The sequence below is a fragment of the Neovison vison genome, chromosome 2, assembly GCF_020171115.1.
Source record: "Neovison vison isolate M4711 chromosome 2, ASM_NN_V1, whole genome shotgun sequence".
Lineage (NCBI taxonomy): Eukaryota > Metazoa > Chordata > Mammalia > Carnivora > Mustelidae > Neogale > Neogale vison.
The window spans coordinates 4,435,246-4,461,030 of NC_058092.1; the positions used below are offsets into that span (position 1 = coordinate 4,435,246).

The 25,785-nt window shown below is 48.0% G+C and overlaps 1 protein-coding gene across 9 annotated transcripts in view; it reads left to right on the plus strand.

Moving 5' to 3' along the window:
• CAMTA1 (calmodulin binding transcription activator 1) overlaps positions 1 to 25,785 on the plus strand; it is an 817,260-nt gene that overhangs the window by 79,956 nt on the left and 711,519 nt on the right. The window contains exon 4 of one of the 9 annotated variants that reach the window (XM_044237063.1): positions 443 to 703. The exons of the other annotated variants lie outside the window; for them this stretch is intronic. Coding sequence (XP_044092998.1) covers positions 443 to 451 — 9 coding nt within the window. The 3' untranslated portion in view covers positions 452 to 703. Of the gene's footprint in view, positions 1 to 442; positions 704 to 25,785 lie in introns of those variants that run through there. 9 annotated transcript variants of the gene reach the window in all.

Here is a 25,785-nt window from a genome sequence, read left to right on the forward strand (position 1 = left end):
ACTAAATGTTCCAATAATGGAAATTTTATGCAGCTACTTCAAATGAAACAAATTTGCAAAAACTCAATTTTGGAACTCATTCCTTGAGGAGAGGGAAAAAACTCACCACACTGTGACCAAATTAGATTTCTGATATATTGGCAACTTATCAAACACTGTCATTTCCAGAAAACAGGGTGTGGGGTCCAGTGGAAATGTCAGTACTTCTCAGTCACTTATAATTGGAGACATTTTGGGTTCCATATGATTGTGTGGTTAAATTTTTACAGAAATTTTGTTGGTAACAGGTAATTGAAATTTGGTTTTGTGCCTAAATAAAAATGGTTCTACACGGAATCAGGAATGACTTGTGTTCAATTACAGGGGAGTCTTCTTTTCAAGAACTTGATTTTAAATTCTCAGAGATATTAGTTTTACTTACTAGAGCTCCTTTGTTTTGCAGAGATCATGATGCAGCCGTCCTTTTGGATTTCTTTTTAATAATGTGTGACCCTTCACCTTTGATCCCCTGACCTGCATTACCTTGGTAACCATTTCATTTTTTAATTTAATTTCATTTTTTAATTTTGGTGTACAAGCTGTAACATTTCATCTCTCAAAGTGTAACACGCTGATTTCCTCAAATAGAGATACCCCTTTGAGCGATAAATTTGCAAAATGCTGTCTTCATTTTCTGTATTAAAATTCATCTCAGTTTTTAAAATAAAGTGTAATCTGTGTTTTCATCCTTTTAAAATTTAAGTTTAGTGAGTGCATTTCCCTATACAATAGATCTCCTTTTCTATTCATGTTTTGCAACAGCTAGATTACCGTGCCCATCACACATAACTCACACGCACAGCAGCCAGCCGCCACCACCTCCTTTCCACACGCACCCCCGCCCTGTCAGCACGCACCCCTTCCCATGCAGATTACCTCCTCTTTCTTTCAGAAATAGTGGCAACTTGAGTTTAGTAGTCTTAGCTGCCACGTTGTACAACCTCAGATTACATTTTATATTCTCAAGTATTATTGGGACAGAGAGTTGAGCCCCTTAATTCCATGTATGGACTAGGAGATAAGAAAGCCGTCTTTTCCCCAGAAAGTACCTTTTGCCTCCTTTAATATTTATTTCTTTATTTGAGGCCTAAGTTAATAACAAGCAACATTTTTAACATGGTCAGAAATGTGCTTTTGTCTCTGCTGAAGCCTGGGTACTCAGCTCAGTGGTCTGTATACCTGATTGCTTTATGACATGTGCTATTTTGTGACTGTTGTTGAGACATTTTTAATTGTGTTCTGCTTTTCAGAAACTTCTTACTCAAGAGCAAAAACAAACCAAAGTCTAAAAACAAAAATCAAACTTTAGTTAGTTCTTTGAACTGGCAGGATATTCCCAAGAAATCATGTTCCTTAAAAAAAAAAAAAAATCCTGTGGAATTTCTTAGCATGGCCTGCTGAAGCACAGATTATTTTTTAAGTGTCTCATTATTTTATTCTCTAACATTTAATGCTGATGCTTTAATTGCACACAGCTGAAGCTGCTCAATGAGCACTGAAATGGATTTAAGTCCTCTCTGAGCTTTGTTGATACCTATAAAAGTTTATGTCATTCATTAGAACCACAAATTAAAATTAGTTGTAGTGAGCTGCTCATTGGAGATTGGGACTCTCATGAACACTTCTTCAGGCTTACTAGCTTGTTTTCGTCTGTTATACTCACATACTTAGAAAACTGCCTTTGACCTTGGCTATCTTTTCCGAGAATCGCAGAATGCCAAGAGCTGAGAAATACAGATCCTGTGATTACAAAGCCAGAAAGTACACGGAATGAATGTCCCAGTAGTTATGAGCAACTTATTTGTTGCCTTGCATCTTAAGGTTTTTTTGTTTGGTTTTGTTTAAATGAGAATGCTTTCGGAGTTGTGTAGGAATGTTTTCCAGATCCCACCCATTATTTTTTCCTCTGATGTGTTATCCTTCCTGCCCTAAAGGAATAGTGCACAGGTCGTTTTTACTGCACAGAGTGTGCTCTACTCCTCTTGCCGAAGCCCCTGATGGGAGCGGGCTGCTGGTCCCGAGAGAGTCACCGGTGCCCTGTTGACAGAATCAGGGCCTCTTGACATCTTCCCTGTAGGCTCCCATGGCTCCTAGAGATAGTCAGCTGCTTTATTCCCAAGTCTAGTAGGAGCTGAAGAGACATAAATAGGGGCACAAGAGAAATGTTTTCATTGTGGTAGTTTATTTTGCAATTAGGTCAATTAGATTTTCTTTAAAGTTTTCTGCTTAGTGCATTTTAAGGTAACTTAATTTTTCTGAGAGAGCAAGTTATGGACATATTTATTACTTACTTTCAAGAAACATTGCTTATTTGGTTCGCATTTAGGGATTCGAGTCAGTTGTAAGCCACATGGATGTAGTGTTTGTAAGCACAATTCAGAGAAGACTCCAGTCTGGGAGTCAGAAAAACATACTTTTGACTAGCAGGGTATCTGGATGTGCCATTTGTGTCTTTTAAGGTAGTTCTGCAAAACTGAACAACTGGAATAGAAAGGCCTCAAAAGACTTTCACGTTGACCTTATTAAAAACACTGAAATCAGTTGTTCAGCTTAACAAGATAGGAGTTTGTAAAACAGTTCATGGATCTGACTTCAGTTTTCTCCTATGTGAAATGTAGATGCTGTTATGTCTCCTACTTGCTTTTTAGGGTTGTTGGCAGGATAAATGAAACCCTGTATGCTGGACACCCTGGGAACCCAGAAAGAAGGTGCTTTTGAACTTAAACTTCGTCCTGTGGCTGTGCTGTTGGCAGCTGTGACCATCATGCTGAGAGGCAGTTGTAGTGAAGTCTATGGTGAATGGCCAGCAGCATGGGCTCTGGGGCCAGGTTCCTGGGCCGAGTGCTACTTCCCACCTTGGCCCCTTGCAAGTGGTTTGACCTCTCTGTGCCTCAGTTTCCTCCTCTTTAAGATGGAGCTGATAAGAATAGCCCCCTGCCCAAGAGGGTCATGGTGCATCTCTGGGGGTGAATGTCTGCAAAGAAGTTAGAGCAAGGGTGACACAAGGGGTGGCAGTGGCTGTGGTGTCCTGTCAGATCCTGCACACCGGGAGAGACCCAGGCAAGGGAGGGTTTCATTGACATGGAATTCTGGAGCTTCCCCATTGTCTTGCGACATTCTCTGAGAGAACACGGGGAGAGGGGCTGGGGTGCTGGCGGTGATTGGGCGCCTCTGAAGTGGGTGCCACTTCAGGTGTGTAAAGGTCAGTCTAGGCTCCTAACCTTGTAGGAAGAAAAGCTTAGATGAGGAAGAGCAGTTAACCCTTTCCTGTTAGTGGTTTTGGGCTGTAGAGATACAACAAAAGAGACCCGTGGGAGAGACACCCCATCTTTCACCAATCATCTGTCTCCCAAGGAGTCCGAAAACTTGTTTGATGCTTCAGTGCTTCCTCCTAAGTCGGAGAAGTGGAAGGAAGTCACTGTTGGGGGTCATATACTTGTCTAGGTGCTTCCTATACATTTTTAATTCTCTCAATTTATCTGTGAAGTGAGTGGCATGTTCACCCTATTTTGCACCTGAGAATGCTGGTGATCATGTGGTTAAATCAGCCCTCACAGAGTCACGTTCTAGGAAATAACGGAACTGGGACTTCAGTTGAGGTGCTGTCCTTCTTCTGGCACCCGCTTCCTTATTTTATTGGCAAACGTGGCTGGACCCCTGATAGGAAACAGATCAGCCGTTTGGTTGCAGGGGACTCCGCCGTGTGCATTACTGCCCCATAGCTGTTAGCAACGCTGACTTTGTGACCTGCCACCACCACTGCCAGAAAAGCTCTTTCCTTCACGTGGCACGTAGCGGGGCTCTGTAGCAGCGGCTTCCTCCATCTTGGCTGCTCGTCTAGGATCACTGTACAGCTTTCAAATACGGAGCCCTGGCGGCATCCCAGGCTCTGATCTGGCCATTCTGGCAGAATTGGTAGGTTCCGAAATATAGGAGGTTTATGTCATAAACAGAAAAAAATGTAAATAACTGGTGCAATACAGACCTGTGCCTCCAGAACATGGGCTGGTGTTAGTAATTCTCTAGTTAGCTGCGCTGTAATTTCAGTGGGCCTGTGTGGGCCAGTTTAGTAATTCAGCCACCTGTAGTTGGCACCCCTTCTGTGGCCAGAGTCCCAGCCATCCCCTTTGTAGAATATAGTGCTCTGGAAGTGGGCATCTGACCATCCCCCAGACCAGGTTTGAAGTTGGTCCCAGAACTGAATACAGTTAGAGGGCTCTGCCTTCCTCCTCTCTCACTTCTTTTTTTCTCCCATCATTTGTGCTTTTTCCCCTCCGTCCTTTCTTCTAGCTCTCCGCTCCTTTCTCCTCTAGCTCCCAACTACTTTCTCTTTTTCTTTGTCTCCATCCATGGGCCAGATCCCTCTGGGTGTGTCTTTCCTTTGGACCCCAAAGCACTTGAAGTCCTCCAGGCGGCCTAGCACAAAGTAGGCGTTCATATCAGCGTTTCTTGGTTTGTCTTCATGTCGATCTTTTTTTTTCTTTTTACTGAGTCTTTTTTTTTTAAAAAGATTTTATTTATTTATTTGACAGACAGAGGTCTCAAGTAGACAGAGGCAGGCAGAGAGAGAGAGAGGAAGGGAAGCAGACTCCCTGTTGAGCAGAGAGCCCAATGTGGGGCTTGATCCCAGGACCCTGGGATCTTGACCTGAGCTGAAGGCAGAGGCTTTAACCCACTGAGCCACCCAGGCGCCCCTTCGTGTTGATCTTTTAAAGGGGTGTGCACTACCCCTCATTAGCCTGTACACTGTCAGCTTTCATTGGCGGTTCACAGACTAGGACGGAATGTTGCGCAGTAAGATGGACTTGACTGTTCTCAAGGCGCTGGTATGAGGCTCTTGCTGTGTTTGCCATGTAGTTTTTAGAGCTGGACTGTGAGGCCATTTGGGTTGGGCCCCTCACTTTACTCCTGAGAGGGGAAGGCCCGTTCTCCGGGTGCTTCACTGGTCCAGATGTGCTGCTCGGGGCACCTCCCACTCTGTCACACTGACCGAGGGGAGCAGAGCAGAAGATGGGACACAAGTGCATGTGTGTCTTCACTGTCTGCCTTGAGAGATGGTGGGGAAGCAGCCAGCCCTTCTGCATTGGTCCCCCTCCTGCCCCATGAACAGCTTCTGCGGGACAGAGTGCTTTGGGGGTGACCGAGGGCCTCCTCATGGCCCCCACCGGGCCGCCGCAGGACCTGTGCCCACAGAGGTGTTAGCCCTTCTTCAGGCAGCGCGGAGACCGGGAAACCCACTCCAGGGACAGGAAGATGGGTTTGCCATTCTTCAGCGGCAGTCAGCTCTAGCCATAGAGGGAGTAAGAGGGGGAGAGGCAGCAGCGTGTGGCTGCACAGTCAGGAGATCCCGGGGAACCTCTCCTGTTTGTTCTCGTTTGTGCTTCTGTTTCCCTGGGAGACTGTGGCCACAGTTAACGTGGACTGTGTGACATTGAATCCTAGGATTTAGACTGGACTTTGCACTTTGCACACACATCTTCCCCTGGGTTCGCGAATGCCCTGCACGTTGACAGAGAGCACATGAGCCTCCCTTGGAACTCGGTTATTCGGGTTCGATCATCCAGTCCTTTCTCTCCCTGCTGCGCCGGTCCTTCCGAGTACTTACCACTCTCCGCCCTTCATTTTTCCAAGGAGAGACCTGAGTGATTGTTTCACTTCCCTTGTTCCAGTGGCGGGAGAACTGGCAGGAGAGTTGGTGCTCAGGCTGGGCCATTCAGCGTGGTTTGGGCTGCTCGCACACATGTGCCAACATCTGGTACAGGAGCTTGCACGTAGTAGACGCTCAGCAAACACTCGCTTTTTCCGTTCTCATTAGCACAGGTAATTAAGAACAGGAGCTGATAGACCGTACGTATCTGTGCAGAGATATATCTGTAATTAAAGTTTTAATTAAAGAAACACCAGACCAGGCAGATGGTTCTTCTGCCTGTATCCTGTAAACCAAACAGCCATGGCTTTTCGATCAAACAAGCAAAGGGGAGACTAGTATCACTCGCGGACAGCACGGGAGGGGAGGGGGACTCTTGTGAACTAGCCATAATCTAATTTTGGTAGTAGTCTGTGTGATGCCAAATCCAGGGATAATCACTGCAGTTTGAAATGGAAATACGATACATCAAAGTTATGTCCCAACCAAAGCTTTTAAGCCTCCAGTCAAGGGCATTACCACAGCCCAGCTGGTATATCACAAGGCATGTGGTTTTGTGCTAGATCACAAAAGCTGACAAAGTGTTATTTAGGATCATCAGCTAAATACAGTATTAGAGTGCCATCAGCCCGAGTTTTCGGCTTTCGCCACCGTGAAGCAATGCAGTATTGAGATACGGGGCGTGTGCCTGCTTGGCCCATGCAGGTCCTCCGTGCTGTTTCTGTCACGGTGACCTTAATGACCGACCAAGTGCAGAATTTAAAAAACAAAACCACCACAGGGGATAACAGAAAAAAACTTCCCTCCGGTCTTACCACTTAGAACGGCCTTCGCCCAGGGAGCCCCATGAACTCATTCAGGTCGTGCCACTGTTAGCAGGAGGCCTGAGCGGTGCGGGGCAGAGGCTTCTGGAGGTCTCCGCCGGTTCACCTTGACCTCTTGGGACAGATGCACCCACCCCTCAGCCCCAGTTTCTCACCCTTCCTCATAATCGTTGTCGCCTGCGTGCTCCGGGTTTCCTGGCATGACGGCACTGCCGGTCCCGCAGCTCAGGTCGATGCCCGTTCATGTACGTGTGTTTTGAACACCTGCGTCTCACCCAGTTGTTCCCTGCTTGGTAGAACCAGCGTTGAAGATGCTCGTCTTCTAGTTCACGGTGAAACGCCATAGTTTAGAGGTTGCGAGAGTAGTTTCTATTTTGCTTGATGGTAGGGGACCTTATTCCTTCCTTCCTTTCTTCCTTCCTTCCTTCTTTCCTTCCTTCCTTTCTTTCTTTCTTTTTGAAAAGATTTTATTTATTTACTTTGTCAGAGCAGAAGCGGGGGAGCGGCAGGCAGAGGGGGAAGCAGGCCCCCCGCTGAGCAGGGAGCCCAATGCGGGACTCGATCCCAGGACCCTGAGATCATGACCTGAGCCCAAGGCCGACGCTTAACCCACTGAGCCCCCCGGGCGTCCCTCCCGGTTTCTTTCATAGGAAGGAGGGCTCTCGCCCGTGCCACATCGGGGCGTATATAGGTATCTCCACATTAAAGACTGTGTCACCAAGTGGTAGAACCCGCAAGTACTTGAACTCGTCCTCACGCCATCTGTGCGTCTGGACTCCGTCACCCGACAGAAATGCCAAATCCACGAACGCGTGATGCGCCGTGAGCGACGCGTGTGTGTGACGGGGAGGGAGAGGTTTCATCGTCGTGTTGCTGGGGGAGACTTCAGTGCTCTGGGGAGATGCTGTTTGTTCTCAGAAGAACCGGAGCAGCGTAAGCTGCTTTGAACCGAGTGGTCTTCAGTGTTGGTGGCCGGGAGATGTCACGGCCGCAGAGAAGTGCTCCTGGCTAGTGAGTTGCCATTTTACGTGCAAAATTCGAAGGGGCCTGGCGCTGAAGCCCGTTTCTTCTCTCCTCCTGTCAGAGACCCGAGCAGGGAACCCCTGCGCGTGTAGCACGGCGTCGGCTGTGGGAGCTCTCCCCGGAGGCCACGTGTTGCTGCTCCGGGCGCGGCAGGAGCGTCTCCCTTCAGGGTAGGAGGGTGTTGCTTCTTCACACGGGGAAGGGAGCTTCGGCAAACAAGCCCCCGGAATAGGAGGTTTTTAAAATCTCTGATGCTGTGGTGGGTTTGAGGAGAGTGTCGTTCTCCCTGATAACCTGGTGCGGCTGGAGCGAGCGGGGGAGCGTTGTCTCCCCTCCCAGGACTTCAGTTCGAGCACTTTCTCGCTGGTTTGGTGCCGACTGAATGCCCAGTAGCGGGTGCTGTCCCGGTTACGGGGAACAAAGCAGTAAACAAAGAAGGCCATTCCCCTCAGAGGCTTATTTTCGGGCCGGCGGGGAGAGGCGCCACGCAACCGACCGAGACCAGGCGGCGGCGACGGCGCGATGACGCGTGCAGCGCTCATTCGCTCGTTGCTCCCCAGAGCGCGCGGGAAGCCGGGCGCGGTCGTCCTCGTCGCGCAGGCGCGGACAGCGCGGTCCGGAGAGGTGGGAGTGACTCTCGCTGTCCCGCGGCAGGACGCGGTGCGGCTGGTCCTCGGCCCCGGTGACCGGCCTCGGGGCTCCCTGCTCTTCACACCGTGTCGTTTCCCCCTTTTAAACAACCGCCTCATCGGTCTCTTCCGACGGTGTCGGCGCTGCAGGTGTGATGGGGAGCCCCGAAGCGGAGTGGCCGTCGGGAGGGTCCCCCGCTGCCGGCGGGGGGTGTGCAGTGCGTGCTGGGTGACGGTGTGACGCGAGCACGTGTCTGCCGAGGGGGTTTGACGGCGGTGACCCAGCGGTCCGCGTGTGAGCGTGTCCCGAGCAGAGGGAGGACGCAGCACAGGCGCCCCGGTTGGGCGTGGGTTCGGCAGAAGCGGGAGGGCAGCGGGGAGGCCGGGGCGGCCGCTCGGGGTATGTGTGGTGAGAAGAGTGGGAGGAGGTGGCCGGCGGCCATGTCCCACGGGGCCTGACGGGCCGCGGTGGCGTCTTCTGATTGCGAGAGTGAGGAGAGAAGCCGTCCGAGGTGGCTGAGCAGAGCGGCAGCGGCTGAAGGGGCCCCTCCGAGTGCGGCGCGCGGGGCGCGAGGGCAGGGCTCGGCGGCCCGTCACTCCACGGCCCAGTCCAGCGCCGCCGGTTCTGTGCAGCCCGCCAGCCGAGACGCCTTTTACGTTTCTAAATGGTTGAGAAAACTAAGGTGATAATGATAATTTGTGGTACCTGAAAATTAGACATAATTCAAATTTTAGTGTCCATTTCGGTTCTAGTTTTACCGGAATGGAGCCGCGCTCACTCGTTCGCGTATTGTCTGAGCCTGCGTTTGAGGTGCAGCAGCCAAGTGGAGTGGTTGCCGCAGAGCCCATCCGGCCCACGGGGCCTAGAGCATTCGCTCTCTGGCCCTTTAAGAAAAGTTTGCTGAGCCCTGGGTTAGCGCCGTAGGGATGGAAGTGAGGAGACCGGTCGCGAGGGCTGATGGCCTGGACCAGGGCGGTGAGAGGCGGTCAGACGCTGGATGCGGTTCAGAGGAAGAGCTGACGGGTTGTGTGCAAATATGAGGGGTTGGGGTGGATGCCAATGTTTTTGCACTGAGCAGCTGGGAGAATGCAGCTTCTCTGTGCTGAGATGGGAAGCCCGTGGGAGCCGCAGGTTGGGGAGAAAGGGTGAGGAGAAAGCAAGAGTTGTGTTTTGGACGTGTTAACTCTGACATGCCAAGTGGAGGTGTTGACTAGGCAGCCGCATAGACGAGTTGTAATCTAGAGGAGCGGCCTCGGCTCGAGCCAGACTTGTCAGTGTTTTCAGCATATAGAAGGTTCTTACTTGCTCTGGGCTGTATGGAATCTCGAAGGGGCAGTGGATAGGGAGAGACGTTCAAACACGGAGCACTGGGGTATTAAGGGGAAGGAGGAGAAGGAAGGACAGGAGAATGGGAAGGAATAAGCAGAGAAGGAGAGCCAGGAGAGCAAGGTCTTCTGGAAGAAAGTGTTTCAGACCAGAGAGAGGGATCCTCTCTGTTCACATGCTGCTCAAGGTCAAGTAAGATGCAGACTGAGAACTGACCATGGATGGGCAGCAGGGAGGTCAGTGGTGGCTTCGGTATGAGCTGGGTGAGTGAGGTGGTGGGGACCAAAGCCCTGTCCCAGCTGGTTCAAGCAGAAATGGGGGGACAGGAAGCCGAGCTGGTGCTTTCAAAGAGTTCTTTCTGCTGCCCAAATGCAGGCTGTAAGGGGCAGAGTAGGGTTTAACCTGGGACTGGGATTTTGCCAGGGGAATACTGGTGGGGGAAGGGGCAAGGGAGCTGGGCCCTGGTGTGAGGAAGGACTGCATACTCTCAGCCAGGCGGGTAGTAAAAGAGAAGCACGAAGGAGATGAGGGCAGTGAGCGGCCATGGCGCCGGGGGCATTCAAGGAACAGGGTAAGGAATGGTTAGAGTCAGGGGTGCGGGAGGTTAGAGTCAGTTGGTTAAGCGTCGGACTCTTGACTCTTGATTTTAGCTCAGGTCATGATCTCAGGGTTGGGCTCCGCTCTAGGCATGGAGCCTGCTTGAGATTCTCTCTCCTTTCTCCCTCTGACTACCCCCCTTTTCTCTTAGGGGGAAAAAAAAATAATGGTTAGAATAGGGAAGTCAAAGAGAGGGGTATTTGAATTTGATAGTGAAAGAGTGCAATTGTGGTTAACATCAAGGCCTAGGGCAGTGCTGTCTGATAGAAATATAATGTGAGCCACATGTGTCATTTTGAATGTTTTAGAAGCCATGTTTTAAAAAAGTAAAAACAAACAAATGAAATTGATTTAATGATATATGAGCTCAATATGTCTAAAATATGTGAATGTGCAATCAGTGTAAAAATTGCAATATTTTACATTTATTTTGTACTAAGTCTTGAAACCCAATATGGGTTTTATACTTTCAGTACATTTTCATTCAGACCAGATACAGTTTTAAGTGCTCGTTATCCACATGTGGCTCATGGCTTCCATCTTGGACGGGTTAGGAATGCTCGTGGAAGGGTGGTTCAGAGTTACTGGAGAACAGGCGAGTGTTAAGGAAGGTTATGACTCCTGATGAGAGTAACAGGGTTGGGGAGGCAGAAGGGCGATGCTGTGGCTTTTGGTAGGATCCGTGCCTCAGTGGCCATTGCTCTAACCTCCTGCCTGCCAAGGAGCGTTTCCTGACCCTGATGCTGTCCTGCTTCACAAAGCATCTGTCAGGTTCTGAGGCATTGCTCTCGCATCATTTAAAATCCAGGTGGTACCTCCTTGGGATGATGGGTTTGGGACAAGATTTCTGAGTCACATTGAAGAATCAGAACACAAGGCCATAATTTTGAAAAATTCTTCCCAAAATGGCAGCTTTTTACTTGGGATTTTATTTTCATCCAGAAGGCTTTTCATTGACTGACCGATTAAAAATGTTAACTCCATGTGGACAGCTCATTACAGCCGCCCCCCCCCACCCCAGGGGAAAAAATATCCTTTAGATTCTTATCTTTATTCTGTCATATCTTTAGATTTCTGTCTTTATTTTGGCATAATCCTCAGGTGCCTCCAGTGTTAGTCACACTTCATCCTAAGTGTGTTGGGATCCCTGCAGAAGCCAGCATTTGGTAGCTTTGAGGCGGTCCCATGTGGTAGAAGCTGCAGCACACGGAGCCTGCCCGTCCTCTTCCAGTGCTTTGGAGAGGACAGGTGTGGTCAGCCCTTTGCAGTGGCCAGAGTCGCAGATACACGGTGCATGTGTGTGCTTGCTCTGTTCCGTGCATGTGTATAGGAACTTACATAGGTAAATTTCTATAGTTGACTTTGATCTGCAAGGTGCCTTTATTTTAAGATTAATAATAATTGATGGAGAGGTCAGCAGCTGTTGTTTAGCCTTGTAGGCCGGGAAGATTGGGCTGTTCTGAAAGGGTGAACAGGAACACCTCGGCCGCTCACATGTTCTTGCTCTTTTCCACACCGGTAATGAGCCCCTGGGGAAAAGAGTCATGGGAACTCCCGTTCCGTACCCTTATCAAATTTGAATTATTTTAACTTCTCTTTAGTTTCCTGTTCTATTAAGATTAACAACAACAACAAAAAAAACCCAAAAAACAAAAAAACAAACAAACTCAAAAGTCCTACTAGCCCCGATATTTAGGAGGAGTCTGTTTTGAGCCCTGTACTTGGTGAACCTTGTGTTCTTGGCTGACCTCTGTTTTGAGGAGCAGTTGCTTCATTTCGTGTGAATTAATGTTATGAGAATGTGGGGTCTATTTTGTTTTGTTAACGTCCAGACTTCAGTAATTCCGTGAGGGTGTCACCGAGTCCCCGTGGTCCCTGACGGTGCACCCTCTGCAAATACGACATCCTCTGGCAGCGGTGTACTCCTGTGAAAGAAAACCCTGTAAACACAAGTTAGCAACAAGGAAAGCTTACTCATTACATAAGTTTTCTTAAGCTCTTTTTATTCTAATTAAAGCGTTTCCATCTAGTAGGGAAGTAGGTAAATACTAAGAACTGGAAATTAAGCAAGGAATTGAAAGAACATTGATGGCTTTATTGTAGTTCGTTTTGAGGTTTTTCTCTCCACCAAAGGGTGGTTGCTTACAAAGTCACTCCTTCACACATAAATCTTTATGACGAATGGACTGGAATTTATTCCAACAAAAGAGGAGCTAGTTTATGATGCTACTTGTAAATGATAACACATGTTCTGTAAGAGAACCAAAGCATTAGCTTTTTAAAAGCACCGTTAGCATGATTACTTAATTCATTCCACACACCATTCTAGTTTCTTTGAAAGTGAAGGTCAGTGTGTCTAGGAGACTAGGGAAGTGAGTGCTTTGACATTTGTTCATTGTTTTTTATTTAGATCTGGGTCACTAGCATGTTCTCGGAATAATTCTTGCCTCAAAAAAGTCCAAAGCGTAACATTTAAACTTGTATTTTATTCCTTCAGAAATTTACTGCTGACACTGAAACTTGATCCACCCTGGCCGGTGTAACCCTAACCAAGGCAGTGGCTCCTTCCGTAGTGGGTGTGCCCTTCCGTGCCCTCCCTTGTCCTGGAACCCGTGTGCAGGCCAGCTCTCTGGATGCTTCTCTGTGTTGGCATCTGGACTTGCCTTTATTAATAAACATTCATTAGCTCAAAATGCCCCCCCACCCCCCGGTCTGCAGATGTCCGTGGAAGTGTTCATGAACAGGTACACCCTGCCCCACCTGATCCCCAGTCCCGGCCTCCTCTGCTCCTGCCCCTTCCCGGTTTCGTGCTGGCAGACAGGCTCTTTCTGGAGGCCAGCCCGGATGTCACTTCTCCGTGTGCCCTTTCCGCACAGCCTGTCCTGCTGGCTCACTTTTAATGGACACTGCTTTCCGTGTCCCTCTGAGGACCCTTGCCATAGCATATTTTAAGTTGTCTCTTTATTGGTGTTTTTAATCCCCTAAACCGTGAGCTCCTCGGGGCAGGTGCCAGACCTCACTGATTGCTCTTTCCCTAGAGGCTAGCGCAGCGTCTGTGCGCGGCTGTGGGTGAGCGAGTGCGGGGGATGAAAGGGAGGGGATGGTAGGGTAATGCCCCTTCAAGCCGGAAAATTGTTTGGGGGGAAGAGAATGAATACTGTTTGTTTATAGAGGTCTTAAAATTTGGGTGGCAGAAAGCTAGTATGCAGAGAACCTCGAAGCTGCTGTCTGATTCCACAGAGACAGTCACGTTTTATATTTAAAAAATGTAATTTGCCATTGATCGCCTTGAAATCTTCAGTTTGTTGTTCTGGTGTCTTAACTAATTATTTAATTGAGTAACAACTAGGGGAGTAGATCATACACGTGAGGACTTCCCTTGTGAGGAGCCCACATTTCTCTCCGTAATGTGTCCTTTTTGGCACCCTCCCGGAGGCTGTGACACTGAGCTGCCTCTCTGCATTGGACACATGCTTGAATATGATGGTTCTTTCATAAGCTCCTGCTTCCGCGGGACTTCACTAGTCGTGCTTCTGTCGCGTCAGTTTGAGGCTTGGGTGGAAATCATTCCCATAGTAGAAAAACAAATTAGTGTCACACATCCTCCCCCTGTAACCAGCTCCCAACTTTACCCTCAAAGATTCATTAACATGGTGTTCGGTGTTTTATCCGAAATCACTCACTTTAAAATGGCTCTTCCTTCCTCTCTGGTAGCACCTAAGCAAGGGGAGGTGAGTGAGACCGATTGGAAAGAACAGACCTCTGCGTGTCCTTCTGCACCAGTGTGTGTCTGTCTGGTGGCTTAAGGGCCACTGTAGAAGTCGCCTCTAGCTTCGTAGGATTTTTTGTAATTAAGGAAATGGTTGTCCTCCTCCTCATTCGGTGCTTCTTTCAAGTACCACTTCCTCTGACCCGTGAAGCTGCTGGAAGGACCCAAGTGTTGGTGCTGGGGCTTCAGTCTGAGCCGCCCGCCTTCTCAGGCCCGGGCTTCCCCCGTGGTGTCCAGCAGGGGAGCCTCTCGAAGCCTTGTGTTCTGTTGCATCAATATGTACTTAGGCACGCTAATCTGAATTAGAGAGCTGATTGTACATAATGACTCCTTGGGGATGCCGTGGTAGAAAAAAAGAAAACAAAAACTTAAGTAGTTTCCTGAATATGCGGAGTCAGTAAAAAAAATTCTTCTAAAATTAGTGTTAATTGAATCTGAACCTTGATCATCTTTGAACCTTTAATTTTTAATTTGATCCTTTAAAAAACTCATGCGACCTCTTAAAGATACAACCAATAAAAGTTACGCTGTAATGATTGTAAAAAGGCCGAGTTACTGTAGGGAAGTGAGTTGGTTGTGGGGAGATATATGTGAATAGTACGTGGTCCATTTATACGGGTACATACCCATACACAGACATATGTGTGTGTTTAATACGCACCGTAGTTTGTCTTTATTCAGACATCTCCTTCTCCCTCTGCCTCTGGAAATGGGGCACATTTTCTTCAGTTAAAAACAGAAATAGAAGCGATGGTCTTGACCCATTTTACACTTATTTATTTCAGGCTCTCACCACACACTTGTTCATGGGCGCAGCAAGAAGAGGGCCCCGCAGAGCTGGAGCCGTGAGCGCTGGCACATGGGACTCTGAGCTGGCAGAGCTTGTAGGGGGATCTTGCCATCCTATAGCCCCATATCTGGCTCCAGGATTATTCCGTTAGTGAAGTGGTTGCACTTAAGACCCCAAATTAATTTGAACCGAACGTTACTGGAAATGGAGTAAATGGAAGTGCCCTACTCTTGCTTTCCCCACAGCTGTTGAATGTGCGAGATCCACAGTCCTACCTGGCTGTGGGAGAGCAGGTCTCTGCCCACATGCTGCCTGGTCACAGAGGTCCCAGTGATCATCCTCATGCCCAGGTGCCACTCTCGGTCCCTTTGCAGGCTTCTCTTTTCCTAAGATCCCCAGATACAGTTACGTGTTGTTACCGTCTGCGTCGGACAGGACTGAAGTCCCTCGAGGGTAGAGCCTCCGTGCTGTTCCTGGCCTCGGTGTGTGGGGCAGGGCCTGGCTCTGTGTGGATAAATGCCGTCGAGCGCGTAAATGGCTCCACTGGCATGGCCTCCTTTCTGAATGTTTGTTTCTAATTTGCCTTTTACATATAACTTTTAAAAATGATAAAACAGTGAAACTTGGGGGTAAATATAAAAATTTTGTTGTGATTGAAATGAGTGGTGCGGGTTGTCTTTGAGATGCCAGAGCAAATCACGACTTTAGGATATTAAATCACGAATTTACTCTCTGTTCTGGTATCCATGCTTCCTGATGAAGAAGCCGAGGACGTAGATGTGGGAGAGGTGGGCGTCCTGTGTCTGGAATACAGGTGTCCCTCAGAGCCCGTGCAGTTCTGGTTCTAGACACTGCAAGTGACCGATCATCACGATCAAGTGAGTCAGACGGAAGTGTTTGTTTCCGATGCGTATGAAAGTTAAGTTTACACTGTATTGTACTCTGTTCAATGTGTTAATAGCATTATGTCTAAAAAAACCATGCATAGCTTAATTTAAAAATATTGCTGAAACATGCTAACCATCACCAGAGCTTTCAGTGAGTGGTGACCTTTCTGCTGGTGGAGGGTCTCGCCTCGATGCAGTGGCCGCGGACTGCTCAGGGTAGTGGGTGCTGAAGGCTGGCGTGGCCGTGGCGATTTCTTCCATGGCCACAATGAAATTTGCTGCATAGATCAACTCTTCCTTTCACAAATTTCTCTAGCATGTGATGCTGTTTGATAGCATTATCCCCACGGTAGAACTTGTTTCAAAATTGGACTCTGTCCCCTCAGACGCGGCCACTGCTTTGTCAACTTAGTTTATGGAATATTCTAAATCCTTTGTTGTCATTTCAACAGTCTTCCCCAGGAGAAGATTCCATCTGAAGGTGCCCGTCCGTAAGAAACAATTCCTCATCTGTTCAAGTCTTATCCCGGGACTGCAGTGATTCGGTCCCATCTCCAGGCTCCGCCTCTAACTCTAGTTCTCCCGCTGTTCCCACCATACCTGCAGTTCCTTCCTGCACTGAGGTCTTGAACACCTCAAAGTCATCCATGAGGGTGGGAGTCCATTTCTTCCAAACTCCTGTTTGTGTTGATATTTTGAGCTTTTCCCATGAATCATGAATGTTTTTAGTGGCATCTAGATGGTGAAAACCTTTCCAGGGGTTTTCAGTTTACTTTGCCCACATCTGTCAGAGGAATTCGTATCTAGGGCAGCTGTCGCCTTATGAAATGTGTTTCTTAAATAGTAACTTGGAAGTTGAAATTACTCCTTGACCCCTGGGCTGCAGGATGGATGTTGTGTTAGCATGCGTGGAAATGACATTAATCTCGTTGTACGGCTCCACCAGAGCTCTCCACGACCACAAGCATTGTCAGTGAACAGTACTGTTTCGGAAGGGATCTTTTCCCTGCGCAGTAGGTCTCAACAGTGGGCTTAAAACATTCAGCAAACCGTGTTGTCAACGATGTGCTGTCATCCAGGCTGTGTTGTTCCATTGATAGAGCACAGGCAGAGTCAATTTAGTGTGGTTCCTCTAGCATAGTTCTAGAACTTGCACAGTGGTAAATGAGCATTGGTGTCCAGGTCCAGTCACCAGCTGCATTAGCCCCAACAAAAGAGGCAGCCTGTCCTTGGAAGCGTTGAAGCCGGGCGCTGACTTCTCCTCTCTAGCTGTGGAGGAGCTGGGTCAGCCTTCCGAAGGCAGGTGTTCTGTGTACAGTGACGATCTGTTGTGTGCTGTCGCTGCCTTCGTGAGTCCTCTGAGCCGGAGCTTCCGGAGACTTTGCCTCGGCCCCTGCACCAGCACGTGCTGCTTCCCATTATGCTCTCAGGTGATGGACACGGCTTCCCTTAACCTCTCGAAGCCACCTCAGACCTTTCTAAGGCGGCTCCGTCCCCTCTTCTCAGCCTTCAAGGCCTGGGGAGTGAGGGCCTTGCTCTGGATGATGCTTTTGGCTTAAGGGACGTTGGGTCTGGTTTGATCTTCTCTCTGGATCACTGGGACGTTTCCCTTATCGACGCTGAGGCTGTTTTGCTTTCGTCTTCCTGTGTTCACTGGAGTAGCACTCTTCATTTCCTTCGAGAACTCTTCTTTGCATGCACAACTGGGCCTTTTGGCACGAGAGGCCTCGCTTTCGGCCCGTCTCGGTTTTCAACATGCTTTCCTCACTGAGCTGAAGCATTTCTAGCTTTTGATTTAAAGTGAGAGACATGGGCTCTTCCTTTCAGTTGAATACTTAGAGGCCACTGTAGGGTTATCAACTGGCCTAATTTCAGTATTGTTGTGTCTCGGGGACCAGAGAGGCCCGAGGAGAAGGAGAGACAGGGAACGTCTGTCCGTGGAGCAGGAGGACACACCCAGCATTTATTGGTAACGCTTGCCATCCTGCATGTTTGTGGTTTGTGGCGTCCCAAAATAATGACAGTAGTGACATCAAAGATCCCTGTTCCCAGGTCACCATAAAAACATAATAATAATGAAAAAAGTTTAAAATACTGCAAGAGCTACCAAAACATGACCCAGAGACACAAAGTGAGCAAATGGTTTTGGAAGAATAGCACCGATAGACATGCTTGGCGCAGGGTCGCTGCAAACACTCAATTTGTAAAACTCAAAGCCTGTGAAGCCCCGGAAAGCAAAGCCATAAAACAAGCTCCTTTATTCTAATACTAAGATATCTAGCAAGAGTCTGGAAAGAAGCATTGAAAAAAATTAGGGAGAAAGTAGATAGTTTTTAACTTTTCTTAATATTCAACAATTTAAAAAGTAGATTTTGGCATCAAGTAGACCAGAGAAACCAAAATATTTCCTAGATCAAAGGGGCATTCACAAAGACACAGAGGCAGTTACGCTGATGGTACTAACAGAAGTATTTTGTTCTAGAACACCCACGTGTTGCAGCTGTTCCCTCCCTATTCCTGTGTGCTTGTGTAGGCCACAGTACCCACATGTCCTTGAGAACCTTCGAGGAGAATTGGTTGGTTTGTTTTTAGTCCAGAGGTCAAAACCCAGGGAAACTGTATCCTGGGACGTACACTGTCACCTCAAGGAGAGTTTATTTGGGGCACTAAGTTGTGCCAGACCGTGGAAGAATCTGAGCTGCCCAGGGACAGTGCACTGCATTTGTCAGATCGTGCCCATTCCCTCGTGAACTTCGGTTATTCATCGTGCACCGAGAGAATCATGGGAAACCAGGAAAACCAAAGGCCCAATTGAGCTTGAATTTCTGTCACATAGAGAGGTACCCAACATTTCTGATCAAATCAGTAAATATGTTTCACTTCCTTTTAAATTAATTGTGAAAAGCAAAGAGCAGATTTTTATGTACCACAAAGCAAAACAAAAAAAACCTTTCAGGACATAATGCGTTTTTCATTAAACTTACCGCTGAACTATTTTGATTATGTAATCTTATCCTCCCATGAAAGTATAAGAAGTGTGAATTTTCTGGGGTGAAGAAATAATTGCAGAAGGTAGTTAATGAGGCAGAACTCACAAATCTGCATTTATAGTTCTGTGGGCAAATAAATCATCAGTGGAGGATACAGATGTAAAGAAAAATTCTTGATTGCGTTCAAGAAATGCAAGGTTGAACTTTTTACTAAAATAGAATTTTACAGCCTCTCTGAGGGATGTCGTGAGTATTAAATAAGTGTAATGTGCTCAGAATAGCAGCCCAGGGCGTAGTGAGCACTAGGAAATGTGTGCTCTTTATCTCTTCACAAGGATTTTAGTACAAAAGACTAAATCATGTTTTAATCATGCATAATAAACTGAACTGTAATTTAGCATGGTGAAAGTCCACTTTAACTCCATCAAGAGTGGCTTTCAAAGCAAGGAAGATGCTGAAACGTTTTTCTTCGGGCTCTTATGTGCGCCATGTAGGACATCCTGGGACAGGTTACCCAGAGGACAGCCCTGGAGGCGAGAGATGCAGGAGCAAATGTGTAACTCTAGATGTATTGTGAAATCCGTTAATTTCATAAACCTGAAGATTTGATTGACTTTTTTTTTTTTAAGTACGCCCTGTTGCTGTGTGTTTGTACTTCTAAGTTTTATGGAATTAAATTGAGATTTATGACCAGCAGATGCTTAAAGCCGCTGTCAAAATGACATACCTAGCACTGCATTGATTAGAAGTCTAGTCTTCATTCAACATTCCCGCAGTTTAAAATGTGACAGAAGTTTTTCCAGAGTGATTACATGAGTTAGTGCCCTCTGGTGGCACACAGAGGACATCAGGCAGGGAGGGACTGACCCGGGAGCCCGCCTCCGAAAGCTCTTGTGAGCCGGAGCCATCTTGTAATTGGTTCTTTTCTGAGAGCTTTTCTTTTTGGTGGGTTTTGAAAAGGCCTACGGTGGTTGATTATACCCGTCTGTGACTTACCTTTCACGTGTTGGGAGCTCTTCAGTGCCCTGCTCCATTGAGCCGTGGCCCTGGGGTTGACTAGGGACAGCCTTACAGGGAGACTTCTCTGGCAGCGTAGGCTAGAATGGGTTTCCCGGTGAGAGGATTTTCAGGTGAACGTGCTGGTGGAGGGTCTCCCAACGTTAGGATTTTCCAAGGGGGATCAGGACATCCATTTTCAGATGCATCTCTTAGTTCGCCTTTTGAAGAGGGGACCATCTCACTTCTTGGATTGATGGCCTTTGGGTGACTCCGTGGTGCTGCTTGAGACAAACCGATTGGAAGCAGGTGGGCATTTGTTGTTCATTTAGCTCTTCCCTGGAGGGTAGGGCCTGCCTTTCCCACCTGGGTCCTTTGGCCAGACTCGCTTACTCTTTGGGCTTTAGGGTGAGGCGGATCCGGAACAGCATCCCACCCCCACCTCTGAAAAGCTGGGGGGCCCTGGGACAGTCACTCTGTTTTATGTGAGTCTCTAGCCGTGCGATCCGGCTGCTGCCGCTTCAGGAGACTGCCGCACGGTGGAAGTGAGCAAGTTGTAACCTTTGTGCAGATAGCCATTACATTCATTTTACTTTCCTTCTCTTCCCTAAAGCAAGCTCCTCCTCCCTTTTTAATTTAAAAGATCATTCAAAAGCTGAACTTTTTTTTTTTTAAAGATTTTTTATTTATTTATTTGAGAGAGAGAGACAGTGAGAGAGAGCATGATCGAGGAGAAGGTCAGAGAGCGAAGCAGACTCCCCATGGAGCTGGGAGCCTGATGTGGGACTCGATCCCGGGACTCCAGGATCACGCCCTGAGCCGAAGGCAGTCGTCCAACCAACTGAGCCACCCAGGCGTCCCAAAAGCTGAACTTTTAATCTTGGAATAATTCTGTATTTACAGCCAAGTCGCAGAGGTGGTACAGAGTTTGCGTAGTGCCATCATCTAGCTTCTCGTGCGGGCCTCACTTGGACGCTGTTGAGGTTTCCTGATACATTAATATGTGACCCCTGTGGACTCTGACCATATTTGGCTTAAAGTGCCAGTTCAGCATTTATGAGGCTGCAGTGTTTGCCTGAAAACCCGAATTCTGCTCAAGATGTGGCCTTTGCCTCCAGATCATCCTTCGGTTTTATCTGGGTCCATGTCTGTGAGTCGTCTTTGGTTTTCCAGGATCTTAACACCTAAATAGATTCCCCATTGATGCATTTAGTGAGCTGTGCCCCCACAGACAGAACGAAACAGGTGACCGAAGTCACCATGTCACCGAGGCACTTTGGCACCCCGGGCCGCTTCTCACACCATCACAGCTTCAGTCAAGGTAGAAACATGTGCATATTCCCCCAAACCCCTCCCCATCCCAAAAACCTTTCTTATATTTGGAAATACAAATAGAACTGATGTGGCTTCCTAATCAAAAGCCCACCAGCTAGTTCTGCTATCTAGAGGCTAGAGCAGTTAATATACACAAAACAGTAGCTGCTCACATTGTACCTTTACGGTCTAAGAAAGTGGTTTCCCAGACAGCGTCCCATTTGGTTTCTTCACCCTGAGAGATAGGCAGGGAGAGCTTTGTCACTCCCTTTTTGTGTACCTGGATGAAGTAAGGGAGGCCAGGGGGTGACTACAGAGGCCAAGTTCATTAGAGCCGCTCTACCCATGACCAAACACCTCTCACCCGGGCCTCCCCCAGCACGCCTGCAATAATGTGGCTCTGAAAATGCTGTTTCCCCTCTTTTATGTTGGCTGAATTCCACCCCAGTGATCGTATTTGTGCTTCTAATATGCACAGTTTTTGGATACCTAGTTGACAATTTATATATTTTGTTCAGCCCAGATTCTTCCTGAATATGATCAGATCAGCATGATTAGGCTTGATTTAGCAGGCTCTCACCGTCCTGGGCCATTAGGAGGAGTCGCAGTCTGTGCTGACATCGAGCACTCGCAGGTCCTGGGTGCCTGCGGCCTCCTTGGAGGCGGCGTCCTGCGTGTGATATCTGGGCTGCGTATTGTGCTGGGGGGAGCCTTGGCCTTGGAGACACCTGGGACGTTTCTCCTCCTCCTCCTCCTGCTCCTCCTCCTCCTCCTCCTCCTTCTTTTTTAAACAAGAACAGCAGAGATATTTGAGTCAGAAAATGATGTAGTTTGAAAAAGTGATAAGTGGACAGACTCGGTTCTTGAAAAGCTAGCAGAATATCGTATTTACACATTTAGATCTAATCAGAAAACAGAAACGAGTCGCCTAAGAATTTTTTTTTTTTTTTTTTTTTTTCAAATATGGTGCTTTTGGATGTCTTCTAGTACCTGTTTCTGTGGCATAAAACTGAATTTTGTCATTATTTAGTTTTGGTAGGTCTCCATTTCTAACAGTGTCTCATCTGACCTTTCTGAAACCCTGAGGTCAGAGGCAGCCACGCACTGGAGGCTGTCGTGGTACTTAGTCCCAGCCGGTTAAGTCTCGCTGACCACATTGGGGAGTTTGGTGGGTGGTTTTCTTTGTTTTGTTTTCGAATTAGTAACATAGACCAATCTACAAAGCCAAAGTCAAGTGGAAGAATTAAGATATGTTTTAATCTTTTCAAGTTCTAAAAGTCTCATTAAGGAACCTCTTTTTTTTAAAGCTGACAAAGCCCCCAAATGCTTTCCTGGTTCCTTCCTGGCACCTCAGCATTCTGGAGCCGCATCAGGGTAAATCCCTGGTGGCTTTCCTCACGCCTCTAGTGTGGGTGGGCGTGCTGCTCCCTTACTGATGTCCCGTGGGAGAGGGCTTTGCTGGTGTTCTAGATACCCTTTTCAGGAAGATGTAGAACAGATGGGGCTGTCCGGCAGGTGGGTCGGAGAGGCTGGGTAACCATCGACCTGAGATTGTCCCTGCTGACGTGGGCACGAGTCACGATGAAGTTTTAGCTTCTCGGACATGTCGTGGGGAAATTGCGTGTCGTGATAGGCTGTGTCCCATCAGGGGGAGTCCTGTGGGACAGACTCCGAGAAGGTTAAGCGGGGGCTGGTGTGCTTCCACCAGTGGGCGGACTTGGCTGTGGGTGGCCCACGATAGTTACCGCTTCCCTTTGAGTGACTCAGCCTGAGAAGAGGGAGTTTTGTATTCACTTGGGGTTTTCTGACACTGACTGGAAAGAAGAGGAAGACTTCAGTTGTAATTTACAATAATGACCAAAAACCTCAAGCCTGCTCTCCATAAACCATCCAATTATCCAAATATTCATTCACATTATAAATTTCTTTCAGCCACAGGGCACCTTTTCCCCCCTTGTCTTTTTCCTTTCTGTTTTCTTTCCCCACCAGATAGATTCACACTGAAAAATAAAACAGACTCCAGTATTTGCTTGTTGGAAATTAAGATCTATGCCCAGAGGCGCCTTGTGGCAAGCACAGTGAAGTAAGCTGAGAACTGGGGCGCTTGTTTATTTGAAGGTTGGGTGTGACATATGAATGAGCCTATCTTTTTGATACCCGCCCATCTGTCCTGGACCGAAACAGGCATTTGGAGTAGGTTTTGCATTTTAAGTTCAATTTTGAGAACCAACCATTCACGGTGAATGCAAAGTTGCTGGAAGTTTGTTTCCAAAATGATGCCACCCTCTATTTCTGTGAACCCAATAAAAATAGCATGGAATTAAATTTAATTATGCTATGCTGAATATTTCATGTGGAATTAAGGGGCAGGAGTTGCCTTTTACAAAGCATTAAGTTTGGAAAGAATAAAGGCTTTGGAGGTTCTTTGGAAGATACTATAATTAAAAGATTTGCTCAAATGTATTTGTCCCCTTTTGAAGAGTTTAAAGAAATCCATCCCTCCCTTCCTAAACTGATTGCCTCTCAGACACCAGCCCCGCTTGGCAGTGAGCACGGTGAAGCCACTGCTGATCTGACGGCTTCTTCCTGTTAAATGTAAAATAGGTTTTTAATCTTCTGATTTAGACGTTTAATAGAAAGTAAATGTTTGACTTGCTTTGGTTTCTGCTGAACCTGTATTTAAATCCACACAAACAGTTGGAATAAAGTGAAAACATCACTGGACTAGCTATTTTAAACATTTCAGGATGTGAGAATGCTAAATGGGGTTCCCTTTTAAAACTAGAAATGGCTGCTTGCATTTACATAATTACTGCTAACTAGCACAACATTTTACATGGTGACAAACGCAGGGTAGAGAAGGGATCTGTTTCAAAAAGCCTGGTAAGAGGAAGCTGAAAAGCTCTGTGAGCTGCCGCGTTGTGCCTTCGCAAAGCCACGGGAAGGAAACCTTCCCGTGGGGAGGGGGACGTCACGGGAGGAGGCAGGTCACTCAGGCCGCTGCTCAGAGCCGCCCGTGAGCTGTCCGCTTTGGACGAGTTTGTCAACCTTTCATTGGGAAGCAGGATTGTAGATACTGGTTCCTGAATCTGCTTTTCGATTTTGGAAGCGGTATGGCACTCTCTGTCCACGATTAAACGCCCTCTGGTGAGGTTGAAGTTCAATGTGGGTGAGAAGAGCCTGGGAGGATATTTGTGAAAATAAACACCAGTGTCGCCTTGTCCACATTGGGCAGTCAGTGAGTACCTCCGGCCGGAAGCTCAGGTGTGTCTTTGACTCTGCCTTTTGTCCCCTGCCCCCATGGGACCCACCTGTAAGTTCCTTTTTCCTTCTCACGTGTGGCTCACTGTGTATGTCTCTGCTGGCACCTCTGGAGTCTGGGCTGTCCTTGTGTTCTCTGCCTGACGTCCGTCCCCTCTTCCTCTCTGGACTCCAGTTGCCAGTCTTGCTCCCCGGGCAGGGACCGGGCTGATCTATGAAAGGTACAAGCGGGTGAGGTCACTAGCTCGCCTCAGAGCCCTGCAGTGATTTTCTGCCCATTCCGTGTGGACTTGGCGCATGTGACCTGGTCCCTGGGACAGCTCTCAGACCCTACCGTTTGCTTTTTCCTCAGGGCACATCGACCCTTCCCACGGCTGGAACACACGCCGTGTGCTTCTCTTCTGCAGTTTCCTCTCCGTGCAGTGGTGTCCCCTCCTACCCCGTGTTCGTGGGCCGCCTTCTTCAGGCCTCTCAGGTCTCACCTCAGCTGTCATCTCCTCAGGGGGGCCCTTCCCAGACAACCCATCCTAGCATGGTGCTCTGTCACTCTCTCATGTGGTGTGTCTTGGCAGCATTTATTACTGTCTGAAATTGTTTCTTGTGTTTCTTTCCCTTCCTCTGCTCTCTTCCCCACCCCTCTAGAACGTGAGCTCTTTCCGGGCAGGGACCTAGTCCGTCTCCTCAGCTGTATTCTCAGCAGCGACAGGTGCCTATGAGTGTACAGGTTGCCACTGATGAAGGGAATGCAGGAGAGGAGCCGCAGACAGCATTCATGTCCAAGGAGGGGGCTGACCTGGTGGAACTGGGCACCTAGAGAGACAGTCCTGAAGTCCTCCTCCCCAGATGGTTTCTGGAACGGTTTAGGAAAACACCACTCTAAACCTTGCCTTTGCACATTGAAAGTTGACATTTGGGGGTTCAGAGAACGGTTGTGAACATGGTTCAGCCCATGTCCAATGAGAGTTGGAGACCTCGCTCTCCTGGCTTCGCTAGTGAGACGAAAAGTCAGCATTCCCAGTGCTTGTGTTTCGGGGAAGCTCGTTAGTGGGGGGTTTTGCCTCCTTGCTGGGGGCGGTGGCACAGCACTGCCTGACTTTGCCGGAGATTGAATTTGAATTCACCCACACCCAGCTGGAGAGCTAGACCTCATTTTCTGTGATTGCCCAGGGCATCTTTCTTGTGAGCGCTGTGGGTGCACTTGGTACGTTCCACCTTCTCGCTGGGGTTAGGGGACCAGTCTCTGAAGATTCCAGTTATTTGTAGAAGTCTAAACTTCGCTGAGTAGCTTTTAGCTTCCCTGGTTCTCCTCTTGGCTACGTCTTAGATTTTTAGGAGGAAACTGTGGTGAGGCTAGATAGCTGGCGAGTTGATGAGGACAGTTAAATTGAACCAACCTCTATGTTCAGCTTTCCTAGGGAGGAAGAGAATCCTGCTTCCACCCCGTGCCCATCTCAAATATGATAGACGCCTGCAGGCTGTCTGTCAGAGCATTGACTTTGGTCCCGCATAGGTTCGTTAGGGATTGGGTTATAGAACTCAGGAGCAAAGCCCCATTGTGCAAGCTTCCATTCTTGGTGCTCTCTTTATCTGGATGTTATTACACTGTTGGGTTGTTTAAACGGTAAAAACACTAACTTCTCAGTTGCCTTATCCTGAAATGGACCTCCTTAGACCCAAGACCTAGGGCTAGAA